Raw genomic sequence first — 16723 nt, 5'->3', positions numbered from 1 at the left:
AAGAAGAAGAGATGCTATTGAAGCTCTACCAGGAAGGAACGGGGAAGCCAGTGGAAAAAGGGAGAGAACATTCCTGGTATAAGGAGTAGGAAGTGCTATGACCTGAGGCAGGAAAGAGCTTAATACGTTTTGGAGCAACCAAATTAACAGAATTTAGGGAGCAAGAGAGATAATGGTGCAAGCTGAGGCTAGAGAGAAAGGCAGGCACCAGACCATACAGACCTTTCTAGGAGCTGATTTTTTTCATCCTCCCATTATTTATTCAGAGTAAATAATACAGGGAAGAAATAGTTAATCTAAAGGAAGATAAATGTGGAGCCATTATAAATTCCACCAAACATTTATATGCCATGAAAAAAGGCATAACCTCAAATTGTGCTTTAGAAACTCTAAATTCCAGTTTTAAGGTAACTTGAGCAAAATACATAGCATAAAAATTAGAATGTTACAGCCTCAGAATTACAAGTAGAAGAATTCCATGTCACACTTGTCAGAGTAAGGACTAGATACCAATCATGCCCTGGAACAAGAGATACTATAGCATTTCAAAGGACCCTATGTTTCACGAGGCATTTCTGAATTTTGGGTACGTTGAGGGAACTAAGCCAGAAGTCTTTGAGAGTGAGGATCTCTGAAATATGGGAAGTGGGAAGACCAGGGCCATGTAAGAAACGAGACTTTCATGCTCTGTCTGGAGGCATCAGAGACAAGGGCAGCTCGCATGCAGAACACACAACTTATTCTCATGCTTTATGTGTTTGGAAAGAGAAATCCCAATTGGAAACATCTCTGAACATCACTTCTCAGCAACAGTATGACCACGGAAAGAACTGATGGGAAAGCAATCATGAAGAGGAATTCTGGAGCAGGGTAATAGTGCACAAAACCATTAAAAATGATCCCAGTCAGTATTTGGTAAAGTCTGAGTACAGATTAGTATTTAAAATGGAAAGCAATGTCATAATCATATCATGTGGAAAACTTTAAAGATGTTTACATTTATTTATACCTTTCTTCCCTTTCTCTTTGCTTTCTCCTTTAATAGTGAATGTTTGAGAACCTGCTCAATGGCTTTTATAGACCAATCTGTACGCAGATAAGTGCCTTTTTTTCTTTAGCCTCCTTATGGCAAATTTCTCTGTAATTTTGCCCTTTATTGGTTTTATTTTCAAAGAATTTCCTACTGATCAGTAAAGTTCCTTTTTAGAAGTGCACTATAAGCTGATTAGCTTCAGCTTCTATTGGACTCCATATGAGAGACTCCTTACAAAGAGACAGTGGGTAAATCCAGTTTTCTTTCTTGTTCATTTCTTACAGTTTGTGGAGAAGGGTTCAAACGAGGCCCCAGTGACTAGTTGTAATTCAAGTATCTTGTCTCAGAAATTTGAAGGACTGGCAAGTGACTGTGTTCATCCCAGTCTCTGCTCAAGTACAGAAATCTGGTCTTGGCAGCTAAGAAGCAGTAGGTATGTGCTGAAGAATAGCTGGCCATAGGTCCTGGCTGGAGAAGGAACTTCTTCATGACAGTGTAACATTTCAGTGTCACATAACCTGTCCAGGGGAACCTACTTTTGTTTCATATGTGTGCCCTGGTAGTAGAGTTCAAATGTATTTTGGGTTTGTTGATGACCATATTAACAAGAGTATATCAGTGCAGGAAGCCAAAGAGCTACCATCTGTGATATGTTTATAGCTCAAAAACTATTAAGAAGGCTGATTCCTCAGTTAACTGTGCCTTTTGACCTTCTGCTGTCATGTAGGAGAGATGACTAACTCTTCCTTGAAAGTCATCTCACTTTTAATAACCCATGTAATTCACCCACTATTTGGGAGGGGCTGCAGGATGACCAAACTGCACTACTAAATATTGACCCCACAGGCTCTGCATGTACTTGAGACTCTGAAGGGTCATTCCTGGTGAATGGGAAGTAGCTCTCAGCAGTGCTGTGCTCTGAATATTAAACAAGTGGCTCTCCAGAGAAAAATACCTGATTTGTAATATTTGCCAATTTTCATTGTGGAATCTTAAGAACTTACAGAAACAAAATGGAGGAATTCCACAAAAGAGAAAAGTGACTGAAAACTCAAGAAGAAATAGAAAACTTATGTACTCTATATTTATTAAAGAAAGTTAATTATATTTTCTCAAAAGAAAACTTCTAATTCCGGATCTCCCCACTAAAGAAGTATATCAAATAGGTAAGGAAAAAAATACCAAGTCTTGTACACAGTCCTTCAGAAAATAGAGGAAGAAACATTTTTCCATTTTTTCAGGCTAGCATTATATTGTTGCCAAAGTTATAAAAAGACATTATGAAAAAACTAACAACTGATGAATATACTTTATGTAAAGATAGAAAAGTGAGTTCAGTGACAAAAATGATAATGCATGATGACTTGGAATTAAGTTGGTTTAAAGTTTGATATGAATTGATATAATGTGTCATTTTAATAGAATGAAGGAGAAAAACTATATGATCACCTCAAGATATGTAGCAAAGTCATCAAAATTCCACCCTCATCCATTCTATACAGAAAGAATAGGAGAGACTTCCCCCAACTTAATGAAAGGCATCGAAAAAAACCTGCAACTAATAGCAAACTTAAATGTTGAAAGACTGAAGCCATTCCCTAAGACAGGGAAGAGGGTGAGGGTGCTCTCTAAATCCCTTCCAGTCAATATTCTGCTGAATTGTTTAAGGAGAACAATAAGAAAAGAAAAAGAAGTAAAAGACAACCCCGGTATAAAGGAAGAAGAAAAACAGTTTTTATTTCCAATTCATACACATATAAAAATCTACATAGAATTTTAATTGTTTTTTTTTAAAGATTTATTTATTTATACACACAAGACCTGGGGAACAGGCCAGAGATGTGGGAGGTAAGAGGATTCACCAGAGACAGAGCGGGGAACAGAACAGGCAGATTGACCGAAGTACACTGCTGAGGGGAGCAGCAGGCGAATCAGAAGAGGTCTGGCGCGCCATGTGGGTAGCTGGCTGGCCGGGGATCGAACTTGTGCTGTAGAGTCTGTGGATTGCTTCATAGTGTGGTGCTTAACCCCTTGCACCACCAGGGAGGCCCAAATGCTATATAATTTATAAAATAATTATTCAAATTACCAAGTTATTTTAACAAAGATAAAAGAGATAGTGTCAAAAAACAAAAATTAGTTGTACTTTTACATACTAACAACAGAAATTGTATACTTTTAATACAATCTATAAAACAGTAGCTTAGAAAACATGGAACGTTTAGTGATAGATTTAGTAAAATATATGCAGTATCTTTACAGTGAAAACTTCAAATATTGAGAAATTAATGGCCTAAATAAATGATGATTTAAATGATATTTATGGGTTAGAAGATTCAATAGTGTTGTTTCCTTATCTCCCCAAATTGAATGCATTTATTTAGTCATGATCAGAATTCTAGCAGAATATATTTGTAGAAATTAACAAGTTGAGATTTTAAAATTTAAATGGAAATGCAAAGGACTTAAAATAGTCAAACCATTTTGGAAAAGAACAGAGTGGAAACTGTGGTGAGCAGAATTCTAAGATGGCCCCAAGATTCCACCCCCTGATGTTCAGGCCTATCTAATCCCTTCCCCTTGAATGTGGGAAGGACCTGTGACTACGAGGAGTTGTCACTTCTGTGAGTAGGTTACATTTTATAGCAAAGGTAAAGGGCTTTCCACTGTGACTCCATCCAGGATTGAAATGGCTTCATTCCTGTGGCACATACAGACCAAATGTAACGCTTACTTTCTCACCCTACAGATGGTTCTTAACCTCTTAACCACATTTATTTTATAGTTAACCCTCCCAATGAAGAAGGCTCTGAGTCACCCTGTGTCTATGTGGGCAGAGAATTTCAAGGTCATGGTTTCTCAGGATGTGGTCTAGACATGGAAGGGTGCAGTCTCTGGGCACACCAACTGTTTGACTCTGGGATCAACTCAGTGCCTGGGAAGAGAGGAGGTGCCAAGTGATGGAGTAAGGCCTTCCACAGCAGGGCAGCTCCCTCTCTTATGTGTATATAAATGACTGTGAGGGCCTCCCCTGGTGGCGCAGGTGGTTGAGCGCAGCACTGTGAAGCTGTCCATAGCCTCTGCAGTGCTGGTTCAATCCCGGCTGGCCGGTGAGGGTCCCACATGGCGCGCAGACCTCTCCTGCAGCCCGCTGCTCCCCTCAGCAGTGTACTTCGTCAGTCTGCCTGTTCTGTTCCCTGTTCTTTCTCTGGTGAATCCTCTCACCCTCCTGTGCATCTGGCCTGTACTCCGGTTCTTGTATAAATAAATAAAAAAATCTTTAAAAAAAAATGACTGTGAGATCCTATTAAAATGCAGGATTTGGTCCTTCCTGATGACCTAGGGGATAAGTCTCAGCACTATCATGCTAAGGCCTGAGCGTGATCGCCAGCCAGGGAGCTGACCCACATGGCACAGCAGACCTCTCCTGTCTCATCCACTGCTCCCTCAGCAGTGTATTTCAGTAGATCCACCTGGTCTGCTCCTCACTCTGGTCGTTCCTCTGACCTCCCCGTACCTCTGATCTAGACCATAGTTTTTCTACACAAAAAATAAATAAAATAATAAAATGCAGGATCAGGACATATCGGGATAGGACTTGGCATGCTGCATGTCTAAGAAGCTCTCAGGTGAAAGGATGCTGAGCCATGGGACCACCCTTTGAGTAGCAGGCTGTGAGGCAAGGGACCCAAATCTGACAACAGATGACACTGATATTCAGTATTCTCGAATTCTGTTGTCTAATGAATAAATGAAAATTCTGGATGATTCAGAAATTATTCATTGTACTTAAAAACATCCTGGTGATAGTTAATGCTCAGCTAATAATAGTTGGTTTTTTTTTCTCATCTTGTGCATTTAGGCAACTGAGTGAAAATAGTTGACCCAAAAGCAGGATAAATAATGGGGTATTCCAATCTGGTATTAAAACCATGTGTGCAATCTGCAGTTGCTATTATAATTATCATTCACTTTGTTTTATGAAGCAATAAATGTTCGCCCCATCATAGGTTTTAAGAATGAATTTTCTGGGGCCAAGATTACCCATGTCACAACTGACACGTGTGGAAAACAACTTTGGTATCTATCTAATTGTTAACCTGAAGCTGTAACCACTGGGAGTTTTATAAAAATGGCATTAAAATATTTATATTATTAATAAAATATGGGGGCATGGGTAACATAGAAACAAGATAAAAATTGTTCCTGTTTAATATGCATACTGCGTTTTATCATTCCATACTATTTATTATTTAGAGACAACTCTGCAGTGACTTTGATCTCTCCCTCTGGTTCTCCTTTCCTTGCTATACTTATTGACTATAAAAGCACTCGCTTTTTCTTTTAAATTCTATGCTAAAGATGAAGGTTTGGGGTCATTCATTTATTTTATCTGAACCTCTTTTCTCACCATTAGTTTAAAGACAGGTAAGATATTAAACTGAGGACTCTACTCTCTGTAATTATGTTGCTGATGGATCAAAATAAATCTCTGGATCCCAGATGAACTTAGAAGTTTTTCCAAGAAATCAGGAATCTTCCTTTACATACACTCTGTTAAAGGCTACAGGAATTAATACTTTGTCTGGAAATGGGACTTTTGGACATTTTATAGCAGTGATTTCAATGCTGTTAGTGGTGAAACAGAAACTTGAGAATGTGAGGATTAATTTGAACCACATGATGGGTTAAGGAAGAGACATACAGTGTAGTTGCTTGAATGTGTGCTCGCTCTGTACTGTGGGGATGGGTCCCAAAAACCACCAGTGAACTTTTCAACCCTCTTGAGAAGAATCAAACCAAGATAGTTAGCCCTGAAAAGGGAGCTGTTTCAGAGGATAGACCTCTCTACCTCACAAGCAGTTTCCTGTGCCAGAGAGAACACAGTTGGGGGTGTGGGGCATGGGAAGAGGAGGGACCCCGGCCGTTACCACTAATGGGATGAAGTTAGAACTGTCTTTCCAGTCATTAACTGGCTTAGTGATTTGTCTTTCATTATAGATCCCAAATTCTGTTGAGTGCTTTTAATAATAGACAACTAATGAATTGTATGTTGTAGAGAGTTGGTGACTATGAAATAAAGGATTTTGTTTCTCTTCCAGTTTGTTGTAGCGGTATTCTGGATCATTTATGCCTATGACAGAGAGATGATTTACCCGAAGCTGCTTGATAATTTTATCCCAGGGTGGCTGAATCATGGAATGGTGAGTGGACTGAAGCAAATAATTTCCTTTTATTAAAAAATTATTGTAGAGCTGTCTTCTGATGTAGACTTTTCCATAGAACCTACCTAAATGGCTGTGAAATGCTGGAAAATTATGAGGCTTCTCTATAATTAAAGAAGCATACTGAATGTAAATAAAGAAATCTTCCCATGAAATTGAGTCACTCTTAAACCTATGAATTAGATGAATACAGTTTCTAAGAGGGAGATTGTGGTGTTAGGTAATACAAATAGCTCATACAAATAATTTTGGTGCCACTCAAAGGCTTGTCTCCTATGGAAACCTAAGGAACAATCTCACCCACACAACTGTCAACACCCTCCCTGCGCTCCCTTTACTCCCCATCAATGGGCTTGTGTTAGAAGTTACCATTGTACTTGGGAAATTTCCCCCAGCGAGCAGGAAGACTGTTATTTTGCCTTGTAGTCTGCTGTGGGCATTGGAGGTGTCCAGAGTAATGATTGTCCACCTGGCACTTTCTTCCCATCCTGGGGTAGTTGCCTGAGACACTTGGTCTTCTTCTCAGTCGTAATTCTTTACGATGTTTCCGCCATGGTGTTATCATCACAAGTTTCAAATCAAATACTTTGAATGGCTTGCACATTGCTTTCAAGAGGAAAGCAAATATATTTTCTTCAGAGAAATTTGTATTGTCTTCCCTTCCCACTTCTGTAATTGAGCACTGTTTTGTTATGAACTAAGAAGCTTGCATTGTTTCGGTTACAGCAATTTTTAGAATATGTCACTGGGTGCTCCTTGTGAAAGGGTAACCCATCACAGAAATTATAGGGGAACAAAGAGCTAAGAAATCATGAGTCTTAGGTCCAAAATAACAGCTTCCCTTCTGCCCCCAATTTTGGTATATTTTAAGAGAAGTGGTATGTACTAACAAACATACATTACTGTACTGGGGGACTTTGAGCAGTTCCTGCTTGAGTCAACTTATCAAAATTGGCACAAAGAACAAAATTTTCTGTAAGTCCAGTTAAAGCCACACTGTTGAAGGAGTAACAAGGCACCTCTTAGCTAGTTTCAACAAAATAAGCTTCTCAGTTTAATTTTACCATTTAAAGGGCCTGACGTGGTGACTCTCCTCTCTATTATTTTACTTCCTTTGTATGGGTAAAGCCCCTTCATGATTCTGTATCTTTGCAATCCTGTGCTTCCAATCCCCTTCCTGTTCTTCACCAGAAAACTCCCTCATCCCACTAGCCTCTGTGGCATCTTCTCCAGGAATTCTGTCCTAATTTTCCCAAGCTCTTCTGTTAGTTTCCACAGCTCTTTCACATCTCTGTTTTACATGTCTGCTTCCCTCACAAAACAAGTTATCTCATAGTGCACAACAGCAGCATTTCTATTCCAGCTGTGCTACCCAAGCACGTGTCAGATAGCAGGATCAATGCACATTTATTAGACTGATGAATGAATTCAGTAGGACCAATTTCCATAATTCTTTGCCAGTCAATACTAGTGGCTGCTAATTTGTGAGAATCTATTATGTTCCAAGCGTTCTATAGTGGTTATATCATTTAATTTTCACCATGGAATTAGGAGTGAGAAATTATTAGCCCTCTTAAAAATGAAGAAACAGGCTCAGAAAGTTTCTGACACCAGAATGTGATTGCATTCCATGCTGTAGCCCTTGACTATGTGTCCTGTTGTCTACATACCTAAGCTGTACAATATCACCTTCAAGACAGAAAAAGTTTCACAACTTTTAAGATCCTGGTGTTTTGTAATATTTCCAGTGCAAGGTCTATTAAACAGGCAGCTATTAGAGCTTTACCTTAACTCATAATCTCCCCTTGATCTACTTTGATGGGTTAAAATGCTCACTCTCACTCTTGAAGGCAAACACTACCCAGAAATGCAAGGATTTCAGTGATACAAAGATTTAGCAATGGAAAAGGTAAATTCATTAACATGTGAAATCCTCTGAGATAATGTGAATGCAGCAGATTATTCCACAGTGAATTTTGTTTCTCAATACAGATGAATGACTATTTCTTTGCTTTTTCTCATGTTGCAATTCATGGTTCCAGAATTATTAACCAAGAATCGGATATGGTAACTGAGGAATATTTTACAATATTAATCAGTTTACACTACTTGAAACTTGTTTATATATAACTTTAAATATAGCATGCATAAAGCATGATTCTGATTCTTTGAATTGACAATTAAAATATGAACATTAAATGCTGAGATTATGAATAATTTAATTTTTATAAAAATGTGTAATAAGGTTTATGACATATCAACAGATTACATAAAGTATCTTATGATTTGTTTAAACTTTATTTAAAACTTAAATATATTTATGTTTTGATTCTGCTTTAAATTTTATAGGCATTTTGAATATTCAATTTAAAAATTAAAATCAATTTAAATATTTTACATTTATTTTATATTCATATCTTGATGAAACTATTCAAATTGTGATACTTTGGTTCTATTTTGATTGATGTTTTGGTTTATTACTCTTAGTAGAGCTCAAGTTATGTGAGAATTTCCATATGACAGCATAGTTAGTGATTTTGCTGAAATGAAGACAAGAAAATTTAATTTTGGAAATTTTATATTCATATTATATTAAATATCTTGACTTACATGTGTAACTTACAAATCTCCATATCTTTATTTTGCTACTCATCCAATCACATATTTTTTCAGCTTTGTTTTATCACAATGTAGAAGCATAGAACATATTTTAATTCTTTACTAATTTGTAACTTTTAATGTCTGTGCAAATGGTTTATGCCCCTTCGGGGATGTTTGTTATCACCTGTTTAGATCTTCTTAACTGTGAGAATTCCAAGAGAGAGTGTACATGTAGAATCGCAATCCTTGTTTGATGAGTCTCTACATAGTTTCTAAGGATCAGAGTCTTGAACCACAGAACTGTGGTGCAGTTCGTAAGTCTATCATGGTTCCATTTTAGAAGACTTTGCTTTTGCAGCATTCAAACAAACAAAATTAGTCAGAAAGAGTTGTAAGAGAAATCAGACAGGATCTAAAATTCATAGGACTTTCATTTTGATTTACACCCGGTTTGCCAAATGTTAGGCATGAAACGAAAGGAAAGTTCTATAGCTTATTCCCTGTTGTCTTCCTCTCCCCTCAGCAAACAGTCCTAGAATGTGTTTGGAAAAGAGGAAGTGGATAAATGGCTGAGTTAGAACAGTAATGCAAGTTCCTCCATGAAAATAACACATAAAACAAATTTTAACGTATTACAACTAATAATGTAGACCTATAAAACATAGCATATTTTTTTTTTTGTGTGTGCTCTACCTTTATTTTTTTTTTTAAATAAATTTTATTGTTATATTCCCCATACAATTGCAGCCCCCCCATTCTGACCCCAATCCCTCCCCTCCCGCCCCCCTAAAAGTGTCTCTGGTTCATAGTTTTTTGTTGATTTTGATTTTCACTATCTTATAGTTATTCATTTTCCTGGTCCCTTATTTAAGTTTTCTAGATTCCTGCTATGAGTGAGACCATCCGGTATTTTTCTTTTTCTTTTTGGCTTATTTCGCTGAGCATGATCCCTTCCAGCGCCATCCATGTTGCTGCAAATTGCAAAAACATAGCATATTTAAATAGAGTCCATTTAATATCCAAAACCAAAAACTGTTCTCTCCTTGCACCTCTTTTTATCTTTATATTCCCAATAACTCAAATAGCTCATGATGCCCGTTAACATTCACTAAGTATCAATGATTCAAGGAATGAAACATGGAGCAATATCATGTTTACATTTATAGTCTTCTACCACCTCTTAGTGCCCTGGTGATCAGTCAAAAGTAAAACAAGGGTGGGCCTCCCTGGTGGTGCAGCGGGTTGAGCGCAGCGCTGTGAAGCTGTCCGCAGCCTCTGCAGTGCTGGTTCAATCCCGGCCGGCCGGTGAGGGTCCCACATGGCGCGCAGACCTCTCCTGTCACACCCGCTGCTCCCCTCAGCAGTGTATTTCAGTCGTCTGCCTGTTCTGCTCCCCGCTCTGTCTCTGGTGAATCCTCTCACCCTCCCGTACCTCTGGCATGTACCCCAGCTCTTGTACAAAAATAAATAAATCTTTAAAAAAAAAAAAGAAAAACAAGGTTGATATCAGAAAATAAAATCAGTTCCCAAGCCAAAATGTGGTGAGAATGGCCATGGGCAGTTCTGGCTGGGCTCTGTGTGACCTGCAACATGTAGGGATTGAATGTGATCTCATTCAACCTATAAACATTTATTGAAAACCTACGCTGATATGCAAAGTACTCTACTAGGCTCTGTGGGTTACAGGATGTGAAAAACACATGCAGTTTTCCAGGATGGAAATGGCATGTTTGAGATGAAGGAAAGTAAGCAGGAAAAGAATTACAGCATTCAATATAGTAGTGTTTGCTCTGACAAAGAACAGCACAGTTATTGTTCTGACCTGTTTCTTGTTTGCAAAAGTAGAATCCTGACCTTTCTCTTCTGTGAATTATAATTTGAAAGCATTGTCAATGATGTAAATATGCATTAACAGCAATAAATAAATAAATATTTAGACTCTAGAAAGATTATAGACTCAGTGATGCTATAAACAGGAAAATCAACAATGAGACAATGTCACTGTTTATTGGAGATCTAATTAATGTTTATAAAGTGCTTTGAGAATGCCAGGCACTGCGGAAGGTTAGGATATTATTATTATTAACATAGATCTTTGAGCAGAAATGACCTAAATATTCTCATAATCACAGCAGGAGTTATTCATTTCCCCATATAATTTATGAGGAGAGAAGAAAAAACAAACCCCACCTCTCTTCATGCCTGATTTGTCAGTTATTCTTGTTATATGTAACTGATCCTCAAGAGAACCTTAATTTAGGTGACTATTCTGTTCAATATTATTTTGTCATTTGGTAATTACTAAAGCTTTTGTACATCTGCCTTTCCCAGAAGTGAAGGCATTAAATGCTGCTTGGGTGATCATTGGTTTTGTGGGAACTCATATTTGACGTTACTCTTTGGGTAGATAACATGACTTATGGAAAGTTTCCAGTTCTGGAACACACAGATATGAATTTCATGGCCCCTGGCATCTGTGCCACGCTGATGTTGGATGCTTCAGGAAATAATCTGTTGGTTGAAAGACCATCATAAACATTTCATGTGAAAAAACTGACCTTTCTCAGTTTCCCCATTATGTTCTAAAATAGCTAGAAGATATCTGGGCATTTAAAAAAGAGAGAGAGAAATAGAACTGGAACAGAGTTAAGAAATTTTTGGACTTCATTCTGTGACTCCTAATGGACCTCCCAAAGAAAATAAGTCAAGTCTCAAAGACAGGAAAAAGGAAGAGAGTTGTATCCACAGTGAGGCAGATACTTTCAGAATTACCACATGCTGTTCTTGTGTATCAACTTTTTCATATCCAACTTTACTGACAATAGCTTCTTCCACTGTGAATTTTCATTTGTGATCATTACTACTACCATGTCCAATTCTCCTGTGTGAGATTTTTTTTGCTGATCTAAATTTGACACGAAGATATCATTAGTCTTCTTAAATGAGTAATCACTTTTAAGGTACTCAATTAGTTGTTGCCAACTTTATTTTGCATTTATTATTTTGAATAGAAATGTTTAAATTGAAGAAAATGTATGTTTAATTGATGTTTGAGAAATTTTTGAACATTTTTGGGGCATGGGGTTCCCATTTCCATGTATAAGAAGTTCAGAAGTTAAAATTTTGTCCTAACAAGTAAAAAAGCCGAACAGACCGAAAAATCAATAGGGTAGGACACAGGACAAGCCATTGCCTGCACGGTTGGAGAGACAGACAGGCAAATACAGAGAATAATAATTTACTGACTGGAAACAACCATGGGAGCCAATACTGGGGTGGGGAAACCTGAACTGTAGCTGACATATTGCTGGAGGCTCAATGCTCACAATTCTGAAAAATTCTGAGAAACTCCAGGTGCAGCCGGTCACAGGGTTCCCAGTATTGTGAGATTTACCTCTAGGAGCATAACTGTGTTTTCACAGTAAATATCAGGGGGAAAATCTCCTTGCTTTTTCAAGGAGGAGGAGACAAGGAACCATTTTGAAAGGTTCCAGAGCACTCAACTCTTAACAAAGCTTACCCTCCAAGGAAACTAAATCCCAACCTGGGGTGTTGCCTGAGACAAAGTAACTGGGGGAGGAAGGGACATCTCCAATTCCATCTGGTTCTAGGCTTCCTGTCCCACCTAAAGAGGGGAAAATAAGTGAGAAACACTTGTGAACTTTATAGTCCAGTTCACAGGCTAATTGAAGGATTGAGTCCTAATTATAGGACAATAGAATATTCCCCCCTACCCCCAAAACTTCACCAGTACATGTGAGCTATCAAGAAAAAAATCACAAGGCTTAGGAAAAGGCAATAAAAACACAAGTTGAAGAGACAGAAGAAAAAGCTTCACAACCAGACATGGCAGTGATGTTGGAATTATCAGACTGGGAATTTAAAACAACTATGATTTATATGTTAAAGGCTCTAATGGATAAAGTAGACAGCATATGAGAGCAGATGGGCAATATAAACAGAGAGATGGAAATCCTAAGAAAGAACCAAAAAGAATTGATAGCAATAAAATAAAACACTATAGCAGAAATGAAGAACACCTTTGATGGGTTGATTAGAAGACTGGATAAGCAGAGATAAATTAATAGAATCCTTGAAATTAAAAAAAAACCTTGAAATAGTGTAGATCAGAATATCCAAGGACTGTAGAATAACTATATTGAGGTAACAGATGTATAATAGAATGACCAGAGGGAGAAGAAAGAGAGAACAGAGCAGAAGAAATTTGACTGAAATCTTTCTCAAAAATTATTAGTGCCAACCCCCAAAATTAAATTAGTACCAAACTACTAACTCATGTAGATCAAAGAAAACCAGCGGAACAACTGCTAAAACAAAAAACATAAGTAACTACACTAAGCATCTCTCAAACTAATGAAAATCACAAAGAAAAAAATCCTGAAAGAAACAAGAGAAACCAAGAAAGCTGGAGAGAAGGAGATAGAGATGAGAATGCAGAAGGGGATAAGATAGGAGAGCAGAGAAAAAGAGAGAGGACAATACCATCAATGAGAAGAGAGATGGCTGCAGAAAAGAGGGAGGCGGAATGTGGAGATGGGAAAGTTGCAGAGGGGTTAAAACGTCCTGGGATAAAGAAGATCCAATGACAGTCAAACCACATAGATTTTTTTTTTTAAGATTATTTATGCAAGACCTGGGGTACAGGCCAGAGGCGTGGGAGGGTGAGAGGATCACCAGAGACAGAGTGGGGAGCAGAACAGGCAGATGGACCAAAAGCACTGCTGAGGGGAGCAGCAGGCGAGACAGGAGAGGTCTGCTGTGCCATGTGGGTATCTCCCCGGCCCCCTGGGAATCGAACCCGCATTGCAGAGGCTGTGGACAGCTTCACAGTGCTGCACTCAACCCGCTCAACCCACTGAGCCATTGGGGAGGCCCTAAACCACACAGATTTTTTAATACCTTATTTCTTCCATGGTTCTTTAAGATTTGGGGGTTAATTCTGTTCTCTGCAGTGCCTGGCATAGTGCTACACATATTGTAGCTACTCAGCAGCCACTTGATGGATAGATAGATGTTATTTGATTGAGCTGGCCTCCTTGCTGTTCTTTGTCTGGAATGCTGTCCCCCAGAAGTCTGCTTGGCTCACTTCCTCAGCTCCTACTAGTCTTTGCTCAATTTCATTTTCTCAGTAACACCTACCATGAGCAGCCTTCTAGGCACTTCAGCTCTCCCCAAACCCCCTAGAGTCTCCCTCATGGAACTTAATGTTCTTGACATGTTACAGTGTTTTCCTTATATGCATTTATGACTTACTGCCCTTCTCCACTGCTAGAATGTCATTTTTATAAGTGCAAGGATCTTTGTTTCACTTAACAGATTTAACCCAAACACTGAGAACAGTGCTGCCTCATAATGGACAATCAATGAATATTTGTTGCATGAATGAATCAACTTTATCAATATTCTGTGTCCATGTTTTCTTTTGTTCTTTTCTTTCCCGTTCTTTCCCTTTTACCCTCCACAATAGTTGCCAGAAAATGCAACTCCAAACCATTTACTTCCTTTCTAACTTGCATTTTATTTCAATCTTCAATCCTAGCTGCACTGCAACAGAATCTTTGCCTGCACAGACTGCAATCCCTCCCCCCAGGCAGCTTATTTTTAATACATATCACACTGCTACTGCTGACAGTGCTGCGATTGATGTCCGAGGAACTTACTGTGGGTCCCTTGAGCATCTAAGAGCTGCAGGCCAGGTAAATAATAGCCTGGATCAAAATTATTGAAAAGCTCTTCCAAATATTGATTATTTTATATGGGAATTAGTTCTTTCTTTCCCCCATAGGATTATGGCAGACAATGGCTATTTAAAGCCATCTCCTGCTATCATGAATTCCTTGTAGAACTAATTTTCCATGCATGGATAGAATTCAAGGCTGATATTATTCGGCTTATACTTTGCCCTTTTTCTTGTGACATTTAATAGGTGGGCAGGTTTAGTAGTGAGTTCATCTAACGGTCTATAAATTATATTCCAGATATTTTGGGTCAGCAAAACCCAAACTGTGGTTTATTCAAGCTCTTTTACCCCTAATTCTTAAATCTATAGATATTTCAAAGTAAACTTAGTTCATATGTTTCCCATTCACTTACCCTTAGCTCTTCCTGGTTGCAGGGAAGGGGTGAGAGGAGGTAGGAAGGCACTGTCCCAGGAACTGGCTTCCTTCTTCACTACCACAGACGGATCATTCATTAGCCACAGACCCAACTTCTGGCAGAAGTCCATTCCTTATATCCTTTCTGCTCCCTTTTAATTGACGTTCCAACCTTAGCAAGCATTAGTGAAAATTGCCAAAGAAAGTGTATTGGGGGAAAAAAGCTGCATTTTCTAGGATAGAGGCACAGAATCCCAGAACCTTAGGCTTGGAAAGCAATTCCAAAGGTCATCTGGATCTTACACCAAATGATACTTAAATCACCTAAACATATTCTAGCAAATCTCCTTCAGTCTCTGCTTCAGTATCTCCATTGATGGGGGTTTAGGAACAGATTGGGACCATGGATATTCAGTTTAGGAAAGACACGCAGAAGGAAGTAAATCTTTTGTTACTTTCAAGTCCAAGTGTTCCTAGTCCTTTCATCCGTTCTGCAGGATTCAAACACCAGCGCTGTTTGTTCGCCTCATGTTCTCTTCCAAGAGGATCTCACTGTCCCCCATGACTTCAACCTCCACACTGCACAGGTCATTCCCAAGTCTGTACCTCCTGACCCAACATCTAATGCAACATCATGCTCAGCATTTGACATAGGGACATTGAATCCTGTTTGAAGCAAACTCATGACATTAACCCCTTCTCATCTTGTGTAACCATCTCAATAATGGCAAGATGCACCTAAAAGTTCCTCTTTCTACCCGTGTCCCACAGTTAGTTCATAAGTTCTATCAGATATGCCTCCAAGTCCTCCCCAGCATCTTCATTTCCACTGTACCTACTTTAGTTCAAGACTTTATAATCTATCAACTTTACTGAGATCAACACTCAAATGCTCATTTCTGCCTCCCCACTGTCTCCTTACCAGACCTTTTTCTACATTACTGCTTCAGTTTCTGTTAGAAGAACTGAAGTTCTGATGGCTTCTGCCCTTTGGATCTACCTCTCATATCCCTGTCAAAACTCTATCTCTCCTCAAAGTCCACGCATGCTTCACCTCTCCCCTTACCTCTTTCAACTGACTGTCCCTTTGTTGTGCCCCCCTTTACCCAAGCTGTACCTCTATTATATCATCCTTTGTGCTGGACTTGCAGTGTATTAACATTTCTCTGCAGTAGGGTCCTTTGGTAGAGAAGGGAGGTGGGTCTTACCTGCCTCTACATATTCCGATCTTCTGGATCAGTGCCTGCCATATAGTAGGTATCAGAAAATGGCTTTTGAAAGAATGAATGTGTATATGATTGAGTGAATGAATTTCTGTCCTATTTCATTACTCTCTCAGTGTGGTAACATTTTCTAGAAAAGAAATGATTATTTTCTCTAAGTACACTTAGGCAGGTACCTATCTTTACCATTGTATGCCCTAGTCCTTCAGTGACCCATTCTAGAAACTTTTGGCATTCTCATCAAGCTCCTCGGTTTTTCATTTTCTGAATCTGTCTTCCCCTTTGGAATCACAGACTGTGGTGATTTTTGTCAGCATCGTAACTTGTCCAAGCTCATGGGGCTAGTGAGTGGGCTGGCTGGGAGCAGAACACTGAGCTGAGCTTCCCAAGGAGCTTCCAGTCTGGGGCTTCCCTCCATGGAGGTCTGCATGTCTACTTAAAGTGACATCTTTAAACCTGAATTGTGATCAGATTTCACAGGCATATTTCATCAGAACACTGATAAATGTTCCTGGCATATTAGAT

General features: G+C 38.8%; 1 protein-coding gene across 4 annotated transcripts in view; it reads left to right on the top strand.

The window, feature by feature from the left end:
* Positions 1 to 16723, top strand: part of AIG1 (androgen induced 1) — a gene marked incomplete at both ends in the record, with an annotated part of 218170 nt that overhangs the window by 77247 nt on the left and 124200 nt on the right. For 3 of the 4 annotated variants that reach the window (XM_084227778.1, XM_084227776.1, XM_084227775.1), the window contains one exon: positions 6136 to 6237. The exons of the other annotated variant lie outside the window; for it this stretch is intronic. In XM_084227778.1, coding sequence (XP_084083904.1) covers positions 6136 to 6237 — 102 coding nt within the window. The remainder of the gene's footprint in view (positions 1 to 6135; positions 6238 to 16723) is intronic. 4 annotated transcript variants of the gene reach the window in all.

The sequence above is a fragment of the Talpa europaea genome (assembly GCF_964194135.1).
Source record: "Talpa europaea genome assembly, chromosome: 2".
Taxonomy (NCBI): Eukaryota; Metazoa; Chordata; class Mammalia; order Eulipotyphla; family Talpidae; genus Talpa; species Talpa europaea.
The sequence above is the reverse complement of the archived record's forward strand: the minus strand, read 5'-3'. Positions and strand labels throughout refer to the sequence as shown.